This window comes from Nyctibius grandis, chromosome 3 (assembly GCF_013368605.1).
Source record: "Nyctibius grandis isolate bNycGra1 chromosome 3, bNycGra1.pri, whole genome shotgun sequence".
Classification (NCBI taxonomy): Eukaryota; Metazoa; Chordata; class Aves; order Nyctibiiformes; family Nyctibiidae; genus Nyctibius; species Nyctibius grandis.
Genome location: NC_090660.1, coordinates 74715195 through 74735274, shown reverse-complemented (window position 1 = coordinate 74735274; position 20080 = coordinate 74715195). Strand labels below are relative to the sequence as shown.

Here is a 20080-nt window from a genome sequence, read left to right as displayed (position 1 = left end):
GCAGGAATATGTCGTAGTTAACTGCATACAGGCCTCTCTTTTTGTGAGACATACGGGCAGTATGACTCTGTTCTTATTTACTATTTTTTTTCCAGTGTAAATGCACTAGTTTGTCTTTTCTGTTCTTATTTTAGACTCAGGTTGGGGAGTTCCTGGGAGACAATGATAAATTTAACAAAGAAGTCATGTATGCATATGTAGACCAACACGACTTTTCAGGAAAGGATTTTGTTTCAGCTCTGCGCATGTTTCTAGAGGGATTTCGTCTTCCAGGAGAAGCTCAAAAAATTGATCGCCTAATGGAGAAATTTGCTGCTAGATATTTAGAATGTAACCAAGGGTAAGCCATATTTTGTCTTCAGAACTTTGGAAAGCTGAATAATAGGTAAAAAATACTAATATGTTAAATTCGCTGTTCTTTTTCTCCTTTCCCCCTTCAGGCAAACTCTTTTTGCTAGTGCGGATACTGCATATGTTTTAGCTTACTCAATTATCATGTTGACAACAGATCTTCACAGTCCACAGGTATGTTGCTAGAAAAATATTTGTGTAATCCATAGACATTAACTTTCAGGCTTTGCGACAATGTAATTGTAAAAGTGGATTTTCGATTTAACAACAGTATTTGTGTAAGAAATATGATAGCTTACGTTTGTGCATGGTTTAAGTAACATTATTGTGTTTTGTGGGTGTTGAGATTTTTAAGTTGTTTTGATTGGACCTTTCTGTAAGGTATCATTTCCCTACTCTGTGTTGATTAGGAATTGTGTGGATTTGCTTTCATGTTATGGCACTGACAGTAGTGATCTAACCTACAGTCAGAGCCAGAATTTGTGTAATTACTTACCCATTGATGTTAACACAAATCTGCTGCTGATTTCAGTCTACTTGAAAAAATAATGCAGCTTTATTTTGATAAATACAGCTCACTTCTGCAGTGCATAATATTCGAAGTTGTGGTGATTAGCCATCGTCATTTATTAAAGCAAAATCTGGAAACAGTATTGAACTCTTAGGAGATGATAGGATTATGTTTAAAATAGATAACTTGGTCTGTATGACAAGATAAACCACTTTTTTTTGTAATGTATGTGTAATTGATCTGTGGATCCTACTGAATGTTTTGGTGTTGTGATGTCCACATGGCCTCACATTATTTTGTAGATTTGACAGTGTAGTCTTGCATATGTTGGATACTTAAAAATGTCTTCTGAATCAGCAGGTTTGTCCTTGATGGTAACTTTTCATCTTTTGGCTGCTGTATAGGCAACATTGTAACTGCTATGAACTTGCCTCGTTTGTTGATATTAATAGCTTCTTTATGGGTTTCAGGTTAAGAATAAAATGACAAAAGAACAGTATATTAAAATGAATAGAGGTATCAATGACAGTAAAGATCTCCCTGAAGAATATTTGTCCGCTATCTATAATGAAATAGCTGGAAAGAAGATTTCAATGAAAGAAACAAAAGAATTAACAATACCCACAAAATCCAGTAAACAAAGTAAGTAGTTGTAGTGTTAGCTTTCTTCAAAGTGTTGGCTCTTCAGTTTCATGAAGGTGTCTCCTTTTTAAAATAAGAGGTGCATGAAGCAAGCACCACTTACTTAACTCAAAATGAGTCCTAACTTCTGATGTCATGTCCTTTTCCTTTTAACATAAACACAGGATACTACCTTCAAATCTGTGTTAAATGCAACTGCTTATTTTCACTTCCCTTTGCATGTGAATTCCTGGTATTCAGTGCATTGACCATGGAGAAGACAGGTTTTGCTGTTGAACAGCAACACAGGGAAATGCATTTGTGGGCTTTATAAAGTAACAGTGTTGCTGATATGTATAGGGCAGAAGCAACACAGTAGTTGTACCTTCTATTTCTAAGGTAACCATTGTGTTTTCCTGCAGTAACCAGTCTGTCATCTTCAAAAACTTTGCATTATTTGGTTTGTAGGGCCCTAATTTATGCACTTTTAAAATTAATTCTCTTTTCCTCTCTCAAATACCAGAAAACCTTTTTTGTCTTTTTTACAATGTGAAGATTCAGATGTGACTCATTCTAGCTTTTCTACAGAGAACGTTAAGGGATACTTGACTTTTTCCCAACATAATCAAATTTGTATACTTTAAGTCCTGCGTTAGCCCTATGAACAGATTGCTTACAGGAAACTTGCATCTGGAAAAAAGAATCCCTCTTATTTTCAATATTTGTTCAATTAACATAATGTTTTTATTGTAATTTCGAAGAAGCCGATTAGTGCATTCTATTTGGGTTTCACTTTCTTGATGAGATGGAGGTTCCATTACTGAAATGAAAAGGTGTTTTCTCCCTCAGAAAAAGGTTGTTGACTTATTGTTACTTTCTGTGCTGATGGATTGCTATGAAACTTCTGTTCACTTTGAATTTAGCTTAGTGGATGTGATATTTATGCTGTCAGTTGAGGTGATGGAGAAGAAATGTTTGTTGTGCAAGTTTTAAAATTCTGTAAAGGTTTAAAATTAGGTTACATTTCTTACATAAGTTTGCCTTAAGTTAAATTTTATCTGTATTGTAAAAGAAATATCTTGCTGGTGTGGTAATTTCAGAAAGTAAAGATAATACAAAAAAATGCGTCTGAGTATGCAACAATAATGAAAAATTTGAAATTATTATATTCTGGAAGACACCACTGCTAAAGATGCAGAAATGAGAGGAAAAAATATGTTTACAGGTGTTGCTAGTGAAAAGCAGAGAAGACTCCTATATAATTTGGAAATGGAACAAATGGCTAAAACAGCTAAAGCTCTTATGGAAGCAGTGAGCCACGTTCAGGCACCTTTTACTAGTGCAACACACCTGGAGCATGTGAGACCCATGTTTAAGGTGAGATACATGTTTAGATATTTACCTAGAATATCACTTAGCTTCTTAATTCAAAATACTGACTGACAGGGTTTGTTGAAGATACTAAAGATTTGTATCTGCTATGTTTTCATCATTTTGTAAGTTATTTAACTTGCTACAGGAAAGGGGATTTTGAGCCTTCTACTCCAGTTTCATTTACCCTGGGATTTAAGAAGTTTCTATGCTGACACAAGCAGCATCTTGATATAATGGAGGAGTTATGAGGAGTATGTTGAGGGGATAAAAGTATAAAAAGTAGTTAAAAACTTGATAGGATTTTTATTTCGCGTTTAGAGGTGTAGTCAACACAACAGATTTATAAAAGTGAGAAATGACTAATCCCAGTTCATTGTTTGAGTCCCTCCTATTGCTTCTAAGGGAGATTACTTCATTGCATTCTTGGGGGAGCAATTATCAGAACAAACTTCTGTCTAATGTTGTCTGTTGCAAATTAATATTTCAGAAAGGCTAGGACTGTCATCTAGTTTTGAGGGAGGTAGCTAGACCTGTATTAAACCGTTATTCTAAACACCCGTCTTCGCTATTGCGTAGGTGCAAAGCTATCTGCATCCCAAATGCCTTTTCCACACCAGTGATTCAGATTCATAGATACAGAGTATGTTCAGTAGTATATTATGCCTCAGTATGCTATTGGATATGGTCTTTGGTGTGACTAACACATGATAAACTGCCGCTGAAATAAATCGCTGTGCCCTTACCATGCGCTTTCATTTGATGCCCTTGTGCAAGTAGTGGTCCTCATATGACCCCTTTGTGAACTGCTTCAGGGAGCTAAAGTCTCAGACCGCTACCATTGCAATAAACAAATGATTCCCTGGACTTGATGGGCTGTGAGGTCAGGTTGAGCTCCAGGCCCAGGCTTGAGAATCATAGAACCATTTAGGTCCTTTAAGGTCATTGAATCCGACCATTAACCTAACACTACCAAGTCCACCACTAAACAATGTCTCTAAGCACCACATCTACACGTCTTTTAAATACCTCCAGGGTTGGTGACTCCACCACTTCCCTGGGCAGCCTGTTCCAATGCTTGACAGCCCTTTCTGTGAAGAAATTTTTCCTAACATCCAATCTAAATCTCTCCTGGTGCAACTTGAGGCTGTTTCCTCTCGTCCTGTCACTTTTTACTTGGGAGAAGAGACCAACACCCACCTCACTGCAACCTCCTTTCAGGTAGTTGTAGAGAGTGATGAGGTCTCTCCTCAGCCTCCTTTTCTCTAGACGAAACAATCCCAGTTCCCTCAGCTGCTCCTCATAGCACTTGTGCTCTAGACCCTTCACCAGCTTTGTTGCTCTCCTCTGGACGCACTCCAGCAGCTCAATGTCTTTCTTGTAGTGAGGGGCCCAAAACTGAACACAGTATTCGAGGTTCGGCCTCACCAGTGCCAAGTACAGGGGACGATCACTTCCCTAGTCCTGCTGGCCACACCATTTCTGATACAAGCCAGGATGCTGTTGGCTTTCTGGGCCGCCTGGGCACACTGAGGATCTAGCTGTAAGATTGCTGTCCATGCGGCAAACTTCTGAGTTCTTTATCGCCATATTAATAAAAGCACAATAGTACTCTCTTTGTACAGAATAACGCTAAATGAAGCCCTTGTTTAAGATCTACTTTCAGGATGTCACTTAGCATCCGTACGTAATTTCTCAGCATTACTATACATAATTTCTCTCTGTTGACTTCTTGAAGGCTAAAATGAAATAACTTGTGTGTGGGCATCTGTAAAACTCATAGACTATTTTTCCTTAAGATACCAGCCCTATTATTCTGTAACATTCCTAGCCTTTAGCATCTGAAAAGTACATTTGCAAAATCCATTTCAAAGGAGCAAAATACGAAGCATCAGGATAAATTCACACCCTAAATGTCTTTTGTGAAGGTGCTAAGAATTAGAAGTCTTCTTACTTGAGGATGTTCATAAACTAATTAAAGTACTGAGGACAGTGTAATACATTGAACAGAGAGCTGTCTTCTCAAAAAAGTGCGAACTGTGGAAGTTAAATATTTAATTTCACATTTTTGATTTAGACTTTTTAATTTTTATTTCATGGGTATCTTTCACCCATTGATGCTGGCATAAAATTTATCATTATAACTATATTTACAGATAGATTTACTAAATGGTTACAACAGAACAAAAATTCACTTTATGCATCCACCTAAGCAGCTCAAAATTGATTGTCTCTTTTAAAGGCTTAATTTTCACCTTCAATGATAAATCAGTCTATTATAAATAACAGTGTAAATCTTGTAAAGCATACTATACAGATCTCTAGATAGTTCTTAAGAAAGTATTTCAGTTTTTTGATTTTTAAGATTAGTTTTGGTTTCAGTAGAAATGAAAAATTAGAAAACGGGGAAAAAAAAAAGAAACATACACTTCTGGAACATAGAATCACAGAATAGTTTGGGTTGGAAGGGACCTCTTAGGTCATGCAAGAGGGAATTAAGTCCTGGATCTAGGAAATCATCTGATGCCTTTACCCTGTCCCAGAGTTATGGTTTGGTGTGCGCAAGTGTTAAATGCTTTTCTGAGGTAGTGCTTTTGGAATTGCCGGCTTAAGTGAAACCAAAACTCTGTGGTGCATCATTTTATTAAGTGTGAAATCTCTGTTGCCTGCTGTGCCCATTGACTCTGTGTTTCATCTGAGGTGACTTTAGGTAATTTTTTTTTCTAAAATCGTTCTGGGTGCCCTGGGGTTTCCTCTCCATAACCACGTGTAGTTACGGCAGGATCCTCTGTGTCTTCTGATTTTTTTTTTTTTTTTTTTTTTTTTTTTTTGGCCTGTGGGAAAGGGAAGCTTCATGACAAGGACAGGACCATGTGGACTCTCCTACAATAACTTTTAGTTGCGTGTATTACACTCTCAGTCCCACCTAAGGCAAGAGGAATGGGAAACATCAACAGTGGCTTAGATACAAAAAGATGGAGGGCCAAGGGCAAAATTAAGAGCAGAGAGATCAAGGAAGGAGTCATGTACTCTCTTATTGTTGTTGTCTTACCATGATTTTAGTGGAATTAATAAAGTTTGCTTTTTTTTTTCTTCTGGTTTTAGCAGGGCAAACTTGTCTTATTCAAGTACATACTTTTCATCGTAAAGGAATCTATTATACACTGTGTTCTTGCAATAACTGTTGACTCTCTGTTTCTCACTGTGCGAAGGTAAAGGTTCTCATGGGAATACCAAAACTCCAATAGACGTCTAACTGACATAGCTTTGGGGTTTGTTTTTTTTCCAGCTCTCTGACAATGGTTGTGTGTGTTGGTTGCTGAGGGAGAGGGAAAGTGCTTCTGAGGGGAGCATCAGTCTGCATTACTGTTGTCCTATTCTGTGTCTCATGTCTGTTCTAACCATGCTTCTATCCTATTCTGTGTCTCACATCTTTTCTAACCATGCTTCTGTCCTATTCTATGTCTCATGTCTCTTCTAACCTTAGTTCCATCCTATTCTATGTCTCATGTCTATTCTATTCCATTTCCTTTTTGGCAGAAGGCAACTTCAAGGTTGATGATGTGAGTTGAGGATGGAATTTACACTTAGCAAGATGTTGAAACTGTGATGTTACCTTCAAGTACTAACAGTTGCTAATGTAACTTCTATTTTGCATATGTTCCAGTTGGCATGGACACCTTTTCTAGCTGCATTCAGTGTGGGTCTACAGGACTGTGATGACACTGAAGTTGCCTCTCTTTGTTTGGAGGGTATACGGTGTGCAATCAGGATTGCTTGCATTTTCAACATTCAGGTAAAAAATTTAAGATTGAGACAATTATTTGATGTACCAGCAAAATGTTAGTGGGGTTCTAAAAGTCCTTGTTGCTGAAGCTATGCAGTACAATACCTAGAGGGTGCCTGCTTCTGCAGTTACTATTTCATCTAATATTTGACTGGAAGTGTTTTAAATAAAGTGACCTTTATTTTTCCTGGTGTTCTGTGGTAAGTGCTGCTGTGCCTATGTACTGAATTTTTGTTTCCCCACTAGTTAACTACTTTCATGTCAAAGTACTTTCTTTCTGGCTTTGTTACAAAGCTATTTAGCTTTGTTGTGATGTTTCATAAAATGAGTCTTTCTGTCCTGTTTCATAAGTAAAATAGTATCTCTGTGAACTGTGTTTGAAATATTGTTCTCAACTTCAGAGAGATACTAATCTGAGACTTCTATAATTGGATACCATTTTAACAGTTATGGCACTGGAAATGTCATTCCTGATGTAATGCATGAATGTATCTTGCATTAAGCACGATGCCAAGAATTCCAGACTATCTGGCTCCAGAGGATAATTCTGATTAAACTTGGCCTTTTTTTTTTTTTTTTTCCCATTTTAAAATCATTGGTAGTGAACGTACTATTATGTTATTGTAGACTATTAGTTAACAAATGGAGTACTGGTCTGCCATAAGTCTGTTGTAGGGATAGCTGAAGAGAGGGGCAAGCCAAATTCATATGTTTGACATTGCATTATTTCATGTGTACATTGAAAACATTTTTTAAAAAACACTAAAAACAAAAAAACACCCAAAAAAACAACAACCTTGTAAGACTAACATTAAGTGAACTGTTGATGTGATAGTGAATACTTTGCTTCCCTCTCCCCTAGCACTTATATTTAGCAAATTAGATAACTTTATATCACTAATGTGGAAAGGCCCACTGGGACCTCTTGACAGCTGCTTTAAAAAAGCCGGTTTGGAGATCATGTGAGGTTTCCTTCTTCTGTCTTTTCACTTCATTCCCCGCCCCCGCCCCGAAATGAACAGACTTAAAAATTTGATTAACAAAGTCTTCCCTGGCACCTGTTCAATGAAATTCACATTCCTGCTATTTTTGTTTCAAAGCTGCAAAAGTGGAACTGGTGAAATATAAGTTTCAGCAGCTGCAGAGGTTAGCTCCCAGTGAAGAGAGTGGCAAATCTGTACTTTAGCTGATTTAGGAATCTTTTCTGTTGGAAGCAGGTTTTTCCCCTTGTGCTTGACTGGTGCTGGCAACTTTTCTGTTTCATTGAATAAACATATAGAAGTTAAGATTGGTGTCTAAGAACAGTTAACATTAGTTTACACACCTTGAGAGATAATGGAGGGAGCTGGAGGCTTTTAGTTTTAAGAAAATTCCCAAAGTACACAATATATAGTTTAAGCTATGCATGTTCACCCCTAAAACCTCAGTTAAAGATTCTGTTTTTAATTATTTATGCTTTTAATCTTAGACTGTCACACAGTCTGCCTTTTGTCTTTAAGCATATGGGACAAGATATGTATCAAAAGGATGTACTTAATTTGCTTATATCATCTGTTTTTACTTTTTGGTTGATGGACACATTGTTTAGTTGTTTTTCTTCTACTTTGATGACTTAGAAAAAGGGGCACAGGGGGGAGTATCTGTATGGAACAGAGAGGGAAGGTAGGACTGAAAACATTTTCCTTTTACAGAAGATAGTTTGTAGACTCTAAAGCTTCTTTGCTTAGTACTCTTTCCATGAAACTTCCTTTTTTTTCTGTGCTTACACATCATTTGCTGTGCTTTTGCCAGCATACCTTGTAGTAGTAATTGGGTTTGAACACGGCAGCCATGCTATGTGGCTCTGTGAGAATCTGTGCCTTCTGTCATTGCCCACCGCTGTGGTGTTTGTGTTTTCTCTATGAAACAGACATTCTTCCTGGGATTTTTTTTTGGAAATATTTTATTTTTTGTTTCATTATGTGCTCAATGATTTTTTTATTTCAAAGTAGTCTTAAACATTCGAACAGTTAAATATATTTCGTAGTTGTATTCTGTTTCTCTGATGTACAAGCATTTCACTTTATGGCCTTCGGATCATACGTAACAGGAGAGTAAAATGCACTTGTGAGCTCAACTGTAATGCCCTTTTTACCATTATAATCAGTTCATATGAGATCTGAGGAGTTTCCTGTGGTGTTTATAGATACCCTATAGATACCCTACATAAAAATCGGGTGCCTACATGTGGAACGTTGTTTTTTGTGAGACTGATTTCATCTGCCTAGATTGTAGGTCACTTGCTGTTTACCCATCCATGACAGTCTCACCTCACAAGCTTCTGAGGTGCTCCAAACAGCATAGATTAAATCAAAGAAGTTTTGAGCAGTTTTGTGGAATTGGCAAAACATGCCTTTTAGATATATTATTTAGATTCTGTTGCCAAAAAAATCCTACAACTTGAGAGAATCTGGTAAGGCAGCATTTCAGAGTAGGTCTAGCTATAGTACAAGAATATTAAAAGCTTAGTTAGGAAGTCACATTTCTTCTGAAGCAGCATCCTGTTTCCCCAAAAAAGCCCCCCAAAAATCCAAAAAGACCAAACCCAGAAACCTAACAACACCTATGTGTTCTATGCTGTCAGACATTACACTTCATGTTCCTAAATTGAGGAAGCCTGATTTTATCCCACAGCTTACTACGAAGAACATGAGATATTTTTAGTATGTAGAATGCTTTGGAAATTCATTCTAGGAAGAGAAAGGTAAACGGTAACAGTTGCTGAAATCACAGGAATTGTACTAAGAACAAGAAGCTGAGAAAATACTTACAAGACAATTTTTTTTCCTCCCATTTGTAGCTTGAAAGAGATGCCTATGTCCAAGCGTTAGCAAGATTTACGTTACTTACAGTGAGTTCTGGTATTACTGAAATGAAGCAGAAGAATATTGACACAATTAAAACTCTCATCACGGTGGCTCATACAGATGGAAACTATTTAGGAAATTCCTGGCATGAGGTAAAATAGTCATTTGTGCTTTAACTGTAAGGAAGCGCCTGTACTGATTTTGAACACGGTAGTGTACTTGTTTGTGCATAAATACAGTGTTTTTTAGATAAGTGCCAAGCATATACTTTTGTACATACATTATGAGGAATTGCACATTATACAGTCAATTAAAGTAGCAAAACATGTCCAAGTGAGAAATAAAATTGTGAGAGACTAATTCAATAGTATTTAAATTAATACTCATTTTAGACAGAACAGAAATGTTCTTCTGTTTAGACAAGAACAGAACAACTTGTCTGACCTTGAGTGTTTAGAATTTTTTTCTTCTAAAGACCTGCCTAAAGATTTTTATTTATTTATTTTACTATTTCGATTTGCTTTTTGTTGATAAACAACTTTTTTATTCTTTGGAATAGATTCTGAAATGCATCAGTCAACTTGAACTAGCACAGTTAATAGGAACTGGAGTAAAACCTCGCTACATCTCAGGGACAGTGCGTGGCAGGGAAGGTTCTTTTAGTGGAACAAAAGATCAGGCACCTGATGAATTTGTGGGGCTGGGACTGGGTAAGTAATGTGGATATGAAGTATTTAATTTAACTGGCTTTGTTCAGACAGAAATTAAAGTTTGTCCTTTGTTTTCATTATTGTTAACTGAGGTTCAGAGACGAGACCATGAAGTAGTCCTTGTAAAACTGTCTTAGGCTTTGCATAGACCTATTCCTATTTCTGGAATATTTGTTTTGTTCTATTAGTATTATTGCTGGGATGGGAGAGTGGGAAACGTAAGAAAATGATACATTATTCATTTCTGTTAAAATATAGCTGATCAAGTAAGAATGGATTGTTGATGGTATGACTAGATTTAATAATATTGCAACTTTAGTGCACCAAGTATTTTACCAAACAGACAAGTTAGTATGTGTAGGTTAGGCATCCTGTTATGAAACTTTGCGAGAAATACACAGTATTCAAACCAAGTGGGAGATTAATTTAGCTTAAATTCTGAAAATCTGTTTCCTCCTCTTTTGGTTACTTTCGTACTGAATAAATGCCTTTTTTAGGTTGGCCTGAGAGCCAAAATTTATTCCATAAATGAGATGTTATTTCCTGTTCTCTTAGAAAAGTATAATGGTATTATCTTAAAAAGGTTGATTTGATTTTTTTTATTAACAGAAACACAGTTAAAGACATGCGGGTGGTAGGTATTAGGAAACTGGAAGTGTCAAGGGAGTATATATAACTCCATTTGACTGTTAGAGAGTTTCAATTTTAGTATGATGCTCAATATCTCCTGCCTTCTGAACAACTTCACATGCAGCTGAGCAAAAGCTTTGTGTTCCCTCAATTTTTCATGTAACTTTTTTTTTTTGAGGAGTAGTGATTATTTTACTAGTTTCCCTGATCTTAGCCCTCAGTGAGTCCTAATCGTCTGGCTTTGTGTTCTCCTCAGACAGTTTTTCTTATTCTGCAGTCAGTCTTTTTCTTTCCATTGTGCTCTCCTTTGGCCTGCCTCTGTGTACTCCCCTCACCTTGCCAAGAGTTGCTGAAGGGAAACCTTACGCCTGGAAATTAATGCGTCTGCCAACATCTCATATACTGAGCTGCTTCCTGTCCTTCTAATATGCATCCTCCAGTTTAGTGTTCCCCGATGACCTATCCAACTTTGTTTCCAAGTGCTGGCAGTTCCTCTACGCTGAAGTGACTGGCCTTCAAAAATTTTAAGTCCTAATAGCTCAAGAATGTAAACTGTAGTTAGGTGTCTCTAAATCATACTTGCTAGTTGTTGGTGTGGATCCAGCTCATAAAGACTTTTTTTCCCCTCTGTCAATGACATTTCTAAGGAAAATAGTCTATGCCTAAATGCATAAAATGTTTCTCTCTGAATTAAATTTCTGTAATGCTTGTTACAGTGCACATATGGAAACTTAACTTTTTTTTTTTTTAATAATATCACTTCAATCTTACAAAAAAATGCCAAACTCAAAGGAATTGGGCTTTCATGCACTTAGGGGCTGTTAGAACGTAGTCATTTTCTTAACAGTTTTAGTTTTTTCACTCTTTCCACAAATCTTGTGTTGCAGATACTTGAATTTTCCTTCTGTGATCACTCTGAAGTATCCTTTGGAACCATGGCTTTCAAGCAACCTTCCTATAAACCTAAGTTCCTGTGAAGAACCCGTAGTGCATATGTCCATATATACAGACACATATTTTACAGGAAAATAGTTGTTTAATTAGAGTAAGCAAAGTTGCAGTCTGGTGACACAGAAGCTTCGTCTTTCAAACCTGCTTGTAAAATCAGACGTGCATAAGCAGCAACATTCACTCTTCTTGCTGAAGTTAGAAGTGTGTGTTTTTTAAAAAAATAAAACCAACCCCCAAAACCCCTTTGCTCATTTACTGCCTGAACAAGGATTCAGGTGTGCACTCTTCAGGCATCTACATTTGAATCTCTTCATCACTCTTGCATTATCTTTCTGCTGTGGTCCTTTTTTGTTTTACTTGAAAATTCAAGGTATCACAAGCATGTGGGTTGTAAAAGTAAATGAATAAGCATCTATTCCTTTCCTTCTTTGGTAGGAATGTTGTCTTACTTGGAGTTGTAACTGAAGTTCAGGTTTCTTCTACTCTAGTTTCTGTTCACAAAGTTGGAAGACAAAACCTGCTGCTGTGAGTAGGTCGTAGCCAAAGTGTACTTCTTAGGCAACCAGAAATCCTCTTTGAACAATGGGAATCTGAGGAATCAGTTTTTCATCAAGCAGAATTATATAGGTGACTCTGTTTCATTGTAAAAGATCTCATAACTGCTGGAATATAAATCTACTGTCTGTTTAGGTTTTCCATCATTGATTATAAATCCCACAATAATGAGGAATTCTCATATAAACTGGCAGAGTTGATTAGGGTTACCTGGCTTCTTGGAAATAGCCCTTCACATTCACTTCACGCAGCTGCTTGTCTGATAGGTTTCTTAGCTGGCGCATTACCAAGATTCAAGCAAATTGATACTGGCAGCTTGTGTGCTTACAAGAGAAGCCTTGATCAAACCCAACAGTATTACAAGTTGCTGAAATAGTACTACAAGGTTACGTATGTATGCATTTATCTACAGAAAGGTTACTCCATAAATGCCCTAGAAAAATACTTCAGATGGGTCAGTTTCTCTAGATTTGACAGCCGGTCATCTCCAGCCACTTCTAAGTGTGGAGCAAAGCAAGACTCAGCGGTAGACTTTTGGGAGGCAGTCTGAAACATGAGAACTTTTCTTCTCTGCAAAGCTCTGAGAACAGAACTGCTGGCCTTCTTTCAGTCTTCTGTTCTCCCCTATCTTCCTGATAGACTGCCTCAGAAAAAAAACCTAAATACCTAAATACAGGGTAGGTGGAATTACCCAGAATATTGCAAGATTCCTGCTCTTTTTTTTGATGGGGAGTGGAGGGGGGCTTAGAGATGGCCAGAAATTTCAGAAATTTGCTCACTGTGAAGTTAGCATTTTCCTAACATGAGCTTTCCCAGGTGTGGGTCACAGTTTCTAACCTCCAAAATAAATATTACTATTTTTATTTACAGATTTTTCTCACTATTGTTAGGTGATAATTTTGCTGCACTTGAGATGTAGCTTTAAGTTGGAGTTTTGGTGGGAGCTCTTCTCTGTGAACGATTAAAAAGAAAACCTATCAGGATGGATTTGCTCACTGCTAATAGAAGTGTGAAAAGTTCTTCTCTGTGCACTATTCTCTATCGTATGTTGTGTATTTTCAGTATGTTGTGTATTTTCAGTAGCAGAATTACCAAAGATCCATTGAAAAATTGAGATAAGGTGGTTCTTGTGCTTTTGATTTTTTTTCACTTGTTATCTATTCATACAGTTGTTCCAAATGTGGACAATTTTCTGGGACTAATACAGTTTATACATGGATAGAGAATCTGAAGAATTAGGACTTAGACCAACATCCAACTGGTCCCTGAGATGCCCAGCTCATGCAAGGGAAATTAATAATGTACTTCTCAGTTTGTGGATTAAAAATATATTTATGGCATTTATCCATTTTTCAAATTTTGTTCACTGTAGTTGGTGGAAACGTGGATTGGAAGCAGATAGCAAGTATTCAGGAATCCATTGGTGAAACTAGCTCCCAAAGTGTGGTTGTCGCTGTAGACAGGTATTGTATTATATTTGCTATTGCCACCTCAAGCTTTTTAAGCAATATTTGAATACCTTGTGCTAATAATAGGACCTGATTAGTTTACCCATAAAAGTATATAAATTTTACCATATTAAAATGCTTTTTGGTGTTGTGGATTTTTTCCTTTTTTATGGAGCGGAAGTATTTTTGCAGGAAGGAACAGAACAAAGATTAGGCAAGAATCCTGTTTACTGATACAAAATTATTACAGGAGAGTTGCAGAATGAAGACTGCTGTACTGTCTGGTGAATCTTGATCTGCTATATATAGTAACATGCAGCAAATCTCATTTTGCCTTAGTACAGGAAGCATTATTGACAGACCCTTTTTCTCCTCAATGTAATTACTGACTGCCTGCTTTCCTCTAGGTTATGTAGATGTTGTCTGAAATTACCAAAATTATTATTCCAGTCTTCCTTTCTATGAATCATATTTATCATAACTGGATTTGATCAGGCATAGTACATATCATAAACATTCCCTGTTTATATCATAAAGTACTGATCAGACTGGGGTGTTAATGGATCATGTTCTCTCAGCATATAAGAAATCAGAAAACATTTTCTTAATGGTTGTCAAAATTGACAGTCACAAAGGGGCATCATTCTGAAGGCTGACAAGCATTTCTGTGATTGAGTATAGGCAGCAAGATCGATGTCAGTTCAATGAAAGTTGCCTTGCAGTAAAATCACATCAAGCAATCTGGAGGCTTAATGTCAAACATAGTAGCTCTTTAGGTTTGCAGTATTTCTCCTCACTTTAAAATGGAAAGTGTTTGAAGTATCTGTTTGTCATGGCAAATAGGAATTGTGCACTCTGGAGAAATTTGTCTTCTGTATTTGGAGCAGGGCTGAATGGTTTATAAAATACTGATATTATTCATCAGTCACTGTCAATGAGCAGACAGTGTTAGAAACAATGCTCACCTCCCAGTCTCCACGCATGCTTATGCAATTATTATGCTTCAAAATAATTGAAATATTTCTGATTTTATTTTCAAAACTCAGTAGTCGTGGGTGTCTATATATATTTAAAAAAATCTTGAATACATGTTTAATAGATGCTTTTTTAAGAAATTGTAACAGTGTCTTAAACTGCACTTTACAGAATATTTACGGGATCTACACGGTTGGATGGCAATGCTATTGGTAGGTTTTATCTTTTCCCCCCCGCCCCCCGCCCTGTAAACTACAAAGCAGCTTTGTCTTAAACCTTGGAAAAATATTGCATTAAAATCTGTGGTCATTTAACAGTGGATTTCGTTCGCTGGCTTTGTGCTGTATCTATGGATGAATTGCTGTCTGCCACCCACCCTCGAATGTTTAGTCTGCAGAAGATAGTAGAGATTTCTTACTACAACATGGGCCGGATAAGGTTGCAGTGGTCTAGAATCTGGGAAGTTATTGGAGATCATTTTAATAAGGTATCCCTGTTAATGATTATACTGCATACTCCTTGAATTATCGATACAAATAAATTTTAGAGATTTGTTGGAAAAGCGTGTGCTCTTCTGAATTACACTTTTTTCTGTCCTTCTGTGTAAGTAACACAACAACAATTGTAAAGCTGGAAAGGCCTGTGAGAAGGCAGAAGTACACAATATAATAAATGTAAAAGCAGTATTAAACATTAAGTTATTTATCATGACTGGGTGTAGAACTGGCTACGTTTAGTTATGTGTTCTAATTTTTGGGGGTGTTTTATGAAGCTTGGGATAAGAGGTTTTCTGTTAAATTGACTATTTATCAGGTGAATGTTTGACATGCATTTTTAATACAGCTTGTTGAAGTCCTTCTAGACAGCTTGCTTATTTTTAGGCGGTTTTAAAGGCTAGGATATATAATGTAGAAAACAGCTGGAGTTTGTTGGGGATTATTGAATTGCATTAACAGCGTGGTTTATGGAATTGGCTACTGTTTAATTTTGCTAATTTTCCAGTACTGCCTAGTTCTCCGTTATCAAATGTAAAGGGAGCTTGGGCTGAATCCATAAGAATTCTGATGCAAGCTTACTATGCATTTCTATTCCATGTTATCAGGTTGGCTGCAATCCCAATGAAGATGTAGCTATTTTTGCAGTAGACTCATTAAGGCAATTATCAATGAAGTTCTTGGAAAAAGGAGAACTTGCTAATTTCCGATTCCAGAAGGACTTCCTAAGACCATTTGAACATATCATGAAGAGAAACAGGTAATAACATACAATTAACTGAATTTGCCTGGGATCATAAGCACCAACTTTTGCAACTAACGTTTAAAATTGCTTTTGTAAAATCAGTTGGTGGAGAATTATACTATTCTGATTAAGTAATTTAGTTTAAACAATTATTGTTTATTATCTTAATGTAGGTCTCCTACTATTCGAGACATGGTTGTACGGTGTATTGCACAGATGGTAAATTCCCAGGCTGCTAACATTCGTTCTGGCTGGAAAAACATTTTTTCAGTATTTCATCTGGCAGCCTCAGATCAGGATGAAAGTATAGTGGAACTTGCATTCCAGACTACAGGACACATTGTCAGTGAGTATTGACCATATTAAGACATCATGAAAGTGTACGTGACTCCAGAGGCTGAGAAGCTTTGTTTATCTGTTGGCTCTACAGCCTGCATAGTAAAGCCCACTTCATGCTTTAGAACCAACATTTTACACTTTTCAGCCAGTTCTCTGGGAGAATACTTACGAAAATATTGCAGTGAGATTATAGTTATCTGTCTTCCTTTATGCCTTTAAAAAAAAATTGTTTGCAGCATTCTGTAGTAAAACAAGTCAAGCCTTAGATAATTTTACTTAATGTGTACATTTTCATTTAAGTGAAGAAAAAGAAAATGTGTAGTCATTTTACTATTATGTTGTTTGCTTATCGTTTTCCTTGTTTCTGAATTGTGCTTGTCTATGGCCTCATTCAGGAGAAAGTGCTGAGATAGGTGGCACTGTGATTCCTTCCCATTCTAATCCAGATCTCAGGCTTTAAGTGCTATAAGGGATCTCTTCATTCTGTCTCAACCTCTGCAAGTTCCTAAAACTTTTTCAGCATTGATGAAGAATGTTTTTTCACTCAAAAGTGGCTATTTAAAATCAAGGCAACAGGACCATATTGCGGAGGGAGGTCCTTTTGTAGATGTAACTCCATGTTTTACATAGCCCTCTTAAGCTCTGATCACGCAGACTAGTGTTAAGCAGTAAGCCTATTGCTCTGTTCTTGCTTAGCTGTTAAATTTCCCTCCTTTAGGCTAGGTGCTGCCTTGATTTATTTTAGACACTTACAGATTGTCAAAACAGAATGCCCTCTAGGTGATTTTTTCTTTGGTTGAGCATTCATTTTTCAGTTTTTATTACTACTCAAGCATTTGACAGCACCAAGCAATGAACCAGTCTCTCATGACTTCTGTTACAATCAGTTCATATTAGAATTAATAGATTTTAAAGCATGACACTTTTTTCCTTCTGTTCACACTTTTCTCCCAGCAATTGTGTTTGAAAAACACTTCCCAGCAACCATAGATTCTTTCCAGGATGCGGTAAAGTGCTTGTCTGAATTTGCCTGCAATGCAGCATTTCCAGATACCAGTATGGAAGCGATTCGCCTCATTCGACACTGTGCAAAATATGTATCTGATAGACCTCAGGTATAGTCTGTATTAACTAAATTTAAGTGCCTTAATCAATAGTGCTTTTATAAAGAAAAAAAATCTGGTAACCTTATTGGCTTCCCTTCAAGTTTCAGAGATTAATGAGAAATATACTTTATTCAGAAGCAATAGAGGTATAAAATGCCACAGGCTTTGAAAGTGTTAGCAATTTTTTTTTCTTTTATTCCCCCTGCCCATCCCCTTCTACCCAGTTCAGCTGGTGGCTGGCTTTCCTGAGAGCTGTTGGAAATCAACGTATCTCAGGATCTGTTCTCTACTGAGGAATGTTGTGAAGAATGAATAATGACATAAGTAAAAATGCTTGATATCCTCAAAATGTTATGGTAGATTCTCGCTTTCAGTGCTGTCTCTATGAAAAGAGTAAGAGACTCAGACTGAACTGCAAGCAAAAACTGATGCTTGAATGTATCATCTCCTTTATTTTTCATGATGTACTAAGTGTTACTTTGAAAAACACTTCACCTTCTTAGTGTTATTATTTTTGATTGCCAGCTTACCTGAGGTGTCAGAGTGCAATACTAGTACAGCAGAGATTGTTATTTACAGTCCAAATTGTGTTTTATTTTGAAGAATCTTAACTCTTACGACTCTGTATAACCCTGTGTTTTCTTCTAAAGGCATTCAAGGAATACACAAGTGATGATATGAATGTAGCTCCCGAAGACAGAGTGTGGGTACGAGGATGGTTCCCAATTCTGTTTGAGTTGTCCTGTATCATCAATAGATGCAAATTAGATGTAAGAACCAGGTAACAGTCAGTATTTGTAATTCAAATTTTAAAAGGCTTACTTTACACTTTCAAAATATGATGAATAGCCATGAAATCAAAAAGATAAGAGCTATTTAAATAGTTCATTTAAAAATAAATTAAAGCTTAAGTAAATTAAAATATAGTGACTGTTTTCCATTTATTACAGAACCTGTGAACTATTTAAAACAGCTCAGCTCAACTTCAGATGTGATGGAGGCAGTTTAGGCATAGAACACAGTAAAATGTAAAAGTCAACTTTTAACTTGCTTGACATATAACAAGCAAGCATTATTTTAACATGGAAGGTCAACTCTAAATGGTCAATATGTATTAAATCCCCCCCTTTTTTTTTTAAATAAGGTATTACATTGGATTAATATCCAAATCTTTATTTTTCTACTGGCAATATTGATCCTCTGTATTCATTAGTAAATATGAATGTATGATGTTTGATTCCATGGTGTCCCCTGTTACTTATTCCATTTTAGTGATTTGTCATAGTTGACCTGGGTAAGCCTCATGTCACATTTCCATTTTTGCTCTGTTTAAAACAAATGTAAAATGCTCCATGCAATGAGTAGGTTTTGTTTTAAGTGGGCTCCAACAACAAAATTCTGTTGGAATATTTTTTTGGTTTTAATTAAAACTTATGACCCCAGTTCTGCTGCCTTCCTATGTCTTGCCCATCATACTTACTTTGAGGATTTTAAAACTGGTTTTGTACTATGATTCATTAACTGGTTGAGGATTGCAGAAACGGTTGAGAAAGCAAAGCTGTACTCTGATTTCATGTAAAACCTGCTTATTTTCCCTGAATATGGCTTTTCCCTTATAAACTGTATTCTGTTGTAGTTCTGATGCTAAATATGAGAGGTTGTATACAAATCATTTTAAATTTACACATCTCCTTGAGAGCTCTGCATCTGGACTCCCTTTATTAGCTGATGAAGATTAATACTTGTTTCTAGACCTCTGTATTTCTTACCTGGAAATACTTGTTCCTTTATTTCTGTGGTCCTTCGTAAAGTTGTTTTCCTATTTTAATCTGAAATTACCACAGTTCTCAAAAGTATTTTCTATTGCCTGAGACTTTTAAGTGCTTTTTAGGCAAGCTGATTTTCCACTTAATTTTAGCGTACTAGTGCAACAGATCCACATCAGATCAATGTATAATGTTCTTAACAGTATTTGAGTTTGTTATTGCTGTTGCAGTTGGACATATTTGGTCTAGTGCATGTCTTAGAAGCTCTTAATATATGTTATTCTTTCTTCATTTCAGGGGCTTAACAGTAATGTTTGAAATAATGAAGACATATGGCCATACTTACGAAAAACACTGGTGGCAAGATTTGTTTCGGATTGTCTTCAGGATATTTGACAACATGAAACTGCCAGAACAGCAGACTGAGGTAAAAAAAAGTGGGGAAAGATAATTTACATGAGATCTGTATTTACAGTAAAACAACTGATTAGTAATATAGCTTATCAAGTAATGTAAGGCCAACCTCAAAACTTGCATAGTTGACCTATGGTTCTAGTAGCCTTATTTTGTTTTATTAGCGTTCGGTTGGAGGTATTGTCACTTTTCTCATTTTTTTTGAAACCATGTGTGTAAAAGACCTGGTAGTTTACACTAGAACAATAGAAGAATAGCATAAAATGCAGCATATCTAGGGTTTATAAGGAGAACCGCAGCTTTTACACATGATGTCTGGAATCTGAGACACACATCATTTCATGGCAGCGTGCTCAATGACATGAGGCTTTTAATTCATAGAAGAAATAAGTTCTGCTAGTTAAAAACTTTTTGATGACTAGGGGGGAAAAAAACAACAAAAACCCAAACAAACGAACAA

At 36.5% G+C, this 20080-nt stretch overlaps 1 protein-coding gene across 2 annotated transcripts in view; it reads left to right on the top strand.

The window, feature by feature from the left end:
• The window catches only part of ARFGEF1 (ADP ribosylation factor guanine nucleotide exchange factor 1), a 97930-nt gene that overhangs the window by 64443 nt on the left and 13407 nt on the right, over positions 1-20080 (top strand). The window contains exons 16-30 of one of the 2 annotated variants that reach the window (XM_068395722.1): positions 135-340; positions 441-525; positions 1333-1504; positions 2709-2860; positions 6522-6650; positions 9481-9639; positions 10047-10197; positions 13706-13796; positions 14928-14968; positions 15074-15243; positions 15859-16010; positions 16169-16341; positions 17289-17449; positions 18091-18221; positions 19504-19633. In XM_068395722.1, coding sequence (XP_068251823.1) covers positions 135-340; positions 441-525; positions 1333-1504; positions 2709-2860; positions 6522-6650; positions 9481-9639; positions 10047-10197; positions 13706-13796; positions 14928-14968; positions 15074-15243; positions 15859-16010; positions 16169-16341; positions 17289-17449; positions 18091-18221; positions 19504-19633 — 2103 coding nt within the window. Of the gene's footprint in view, positions 1-134; positions 341-440; positions 526-1332; positions 1505-2708; positions 2861-6521; positions 6651-9480; positions 9640-10046; positions 10198-13705; positions 13797-14927; positions 14969-15073; positions 15244-15858; positions 16011-16168; positions 16342-17288; positions 17450-18090; positions 18222-19503; positions 19634-20080 lie in introns of those variants that run through there. The other variant, XM_068395723.1, reaches the window with a different exon arrangement.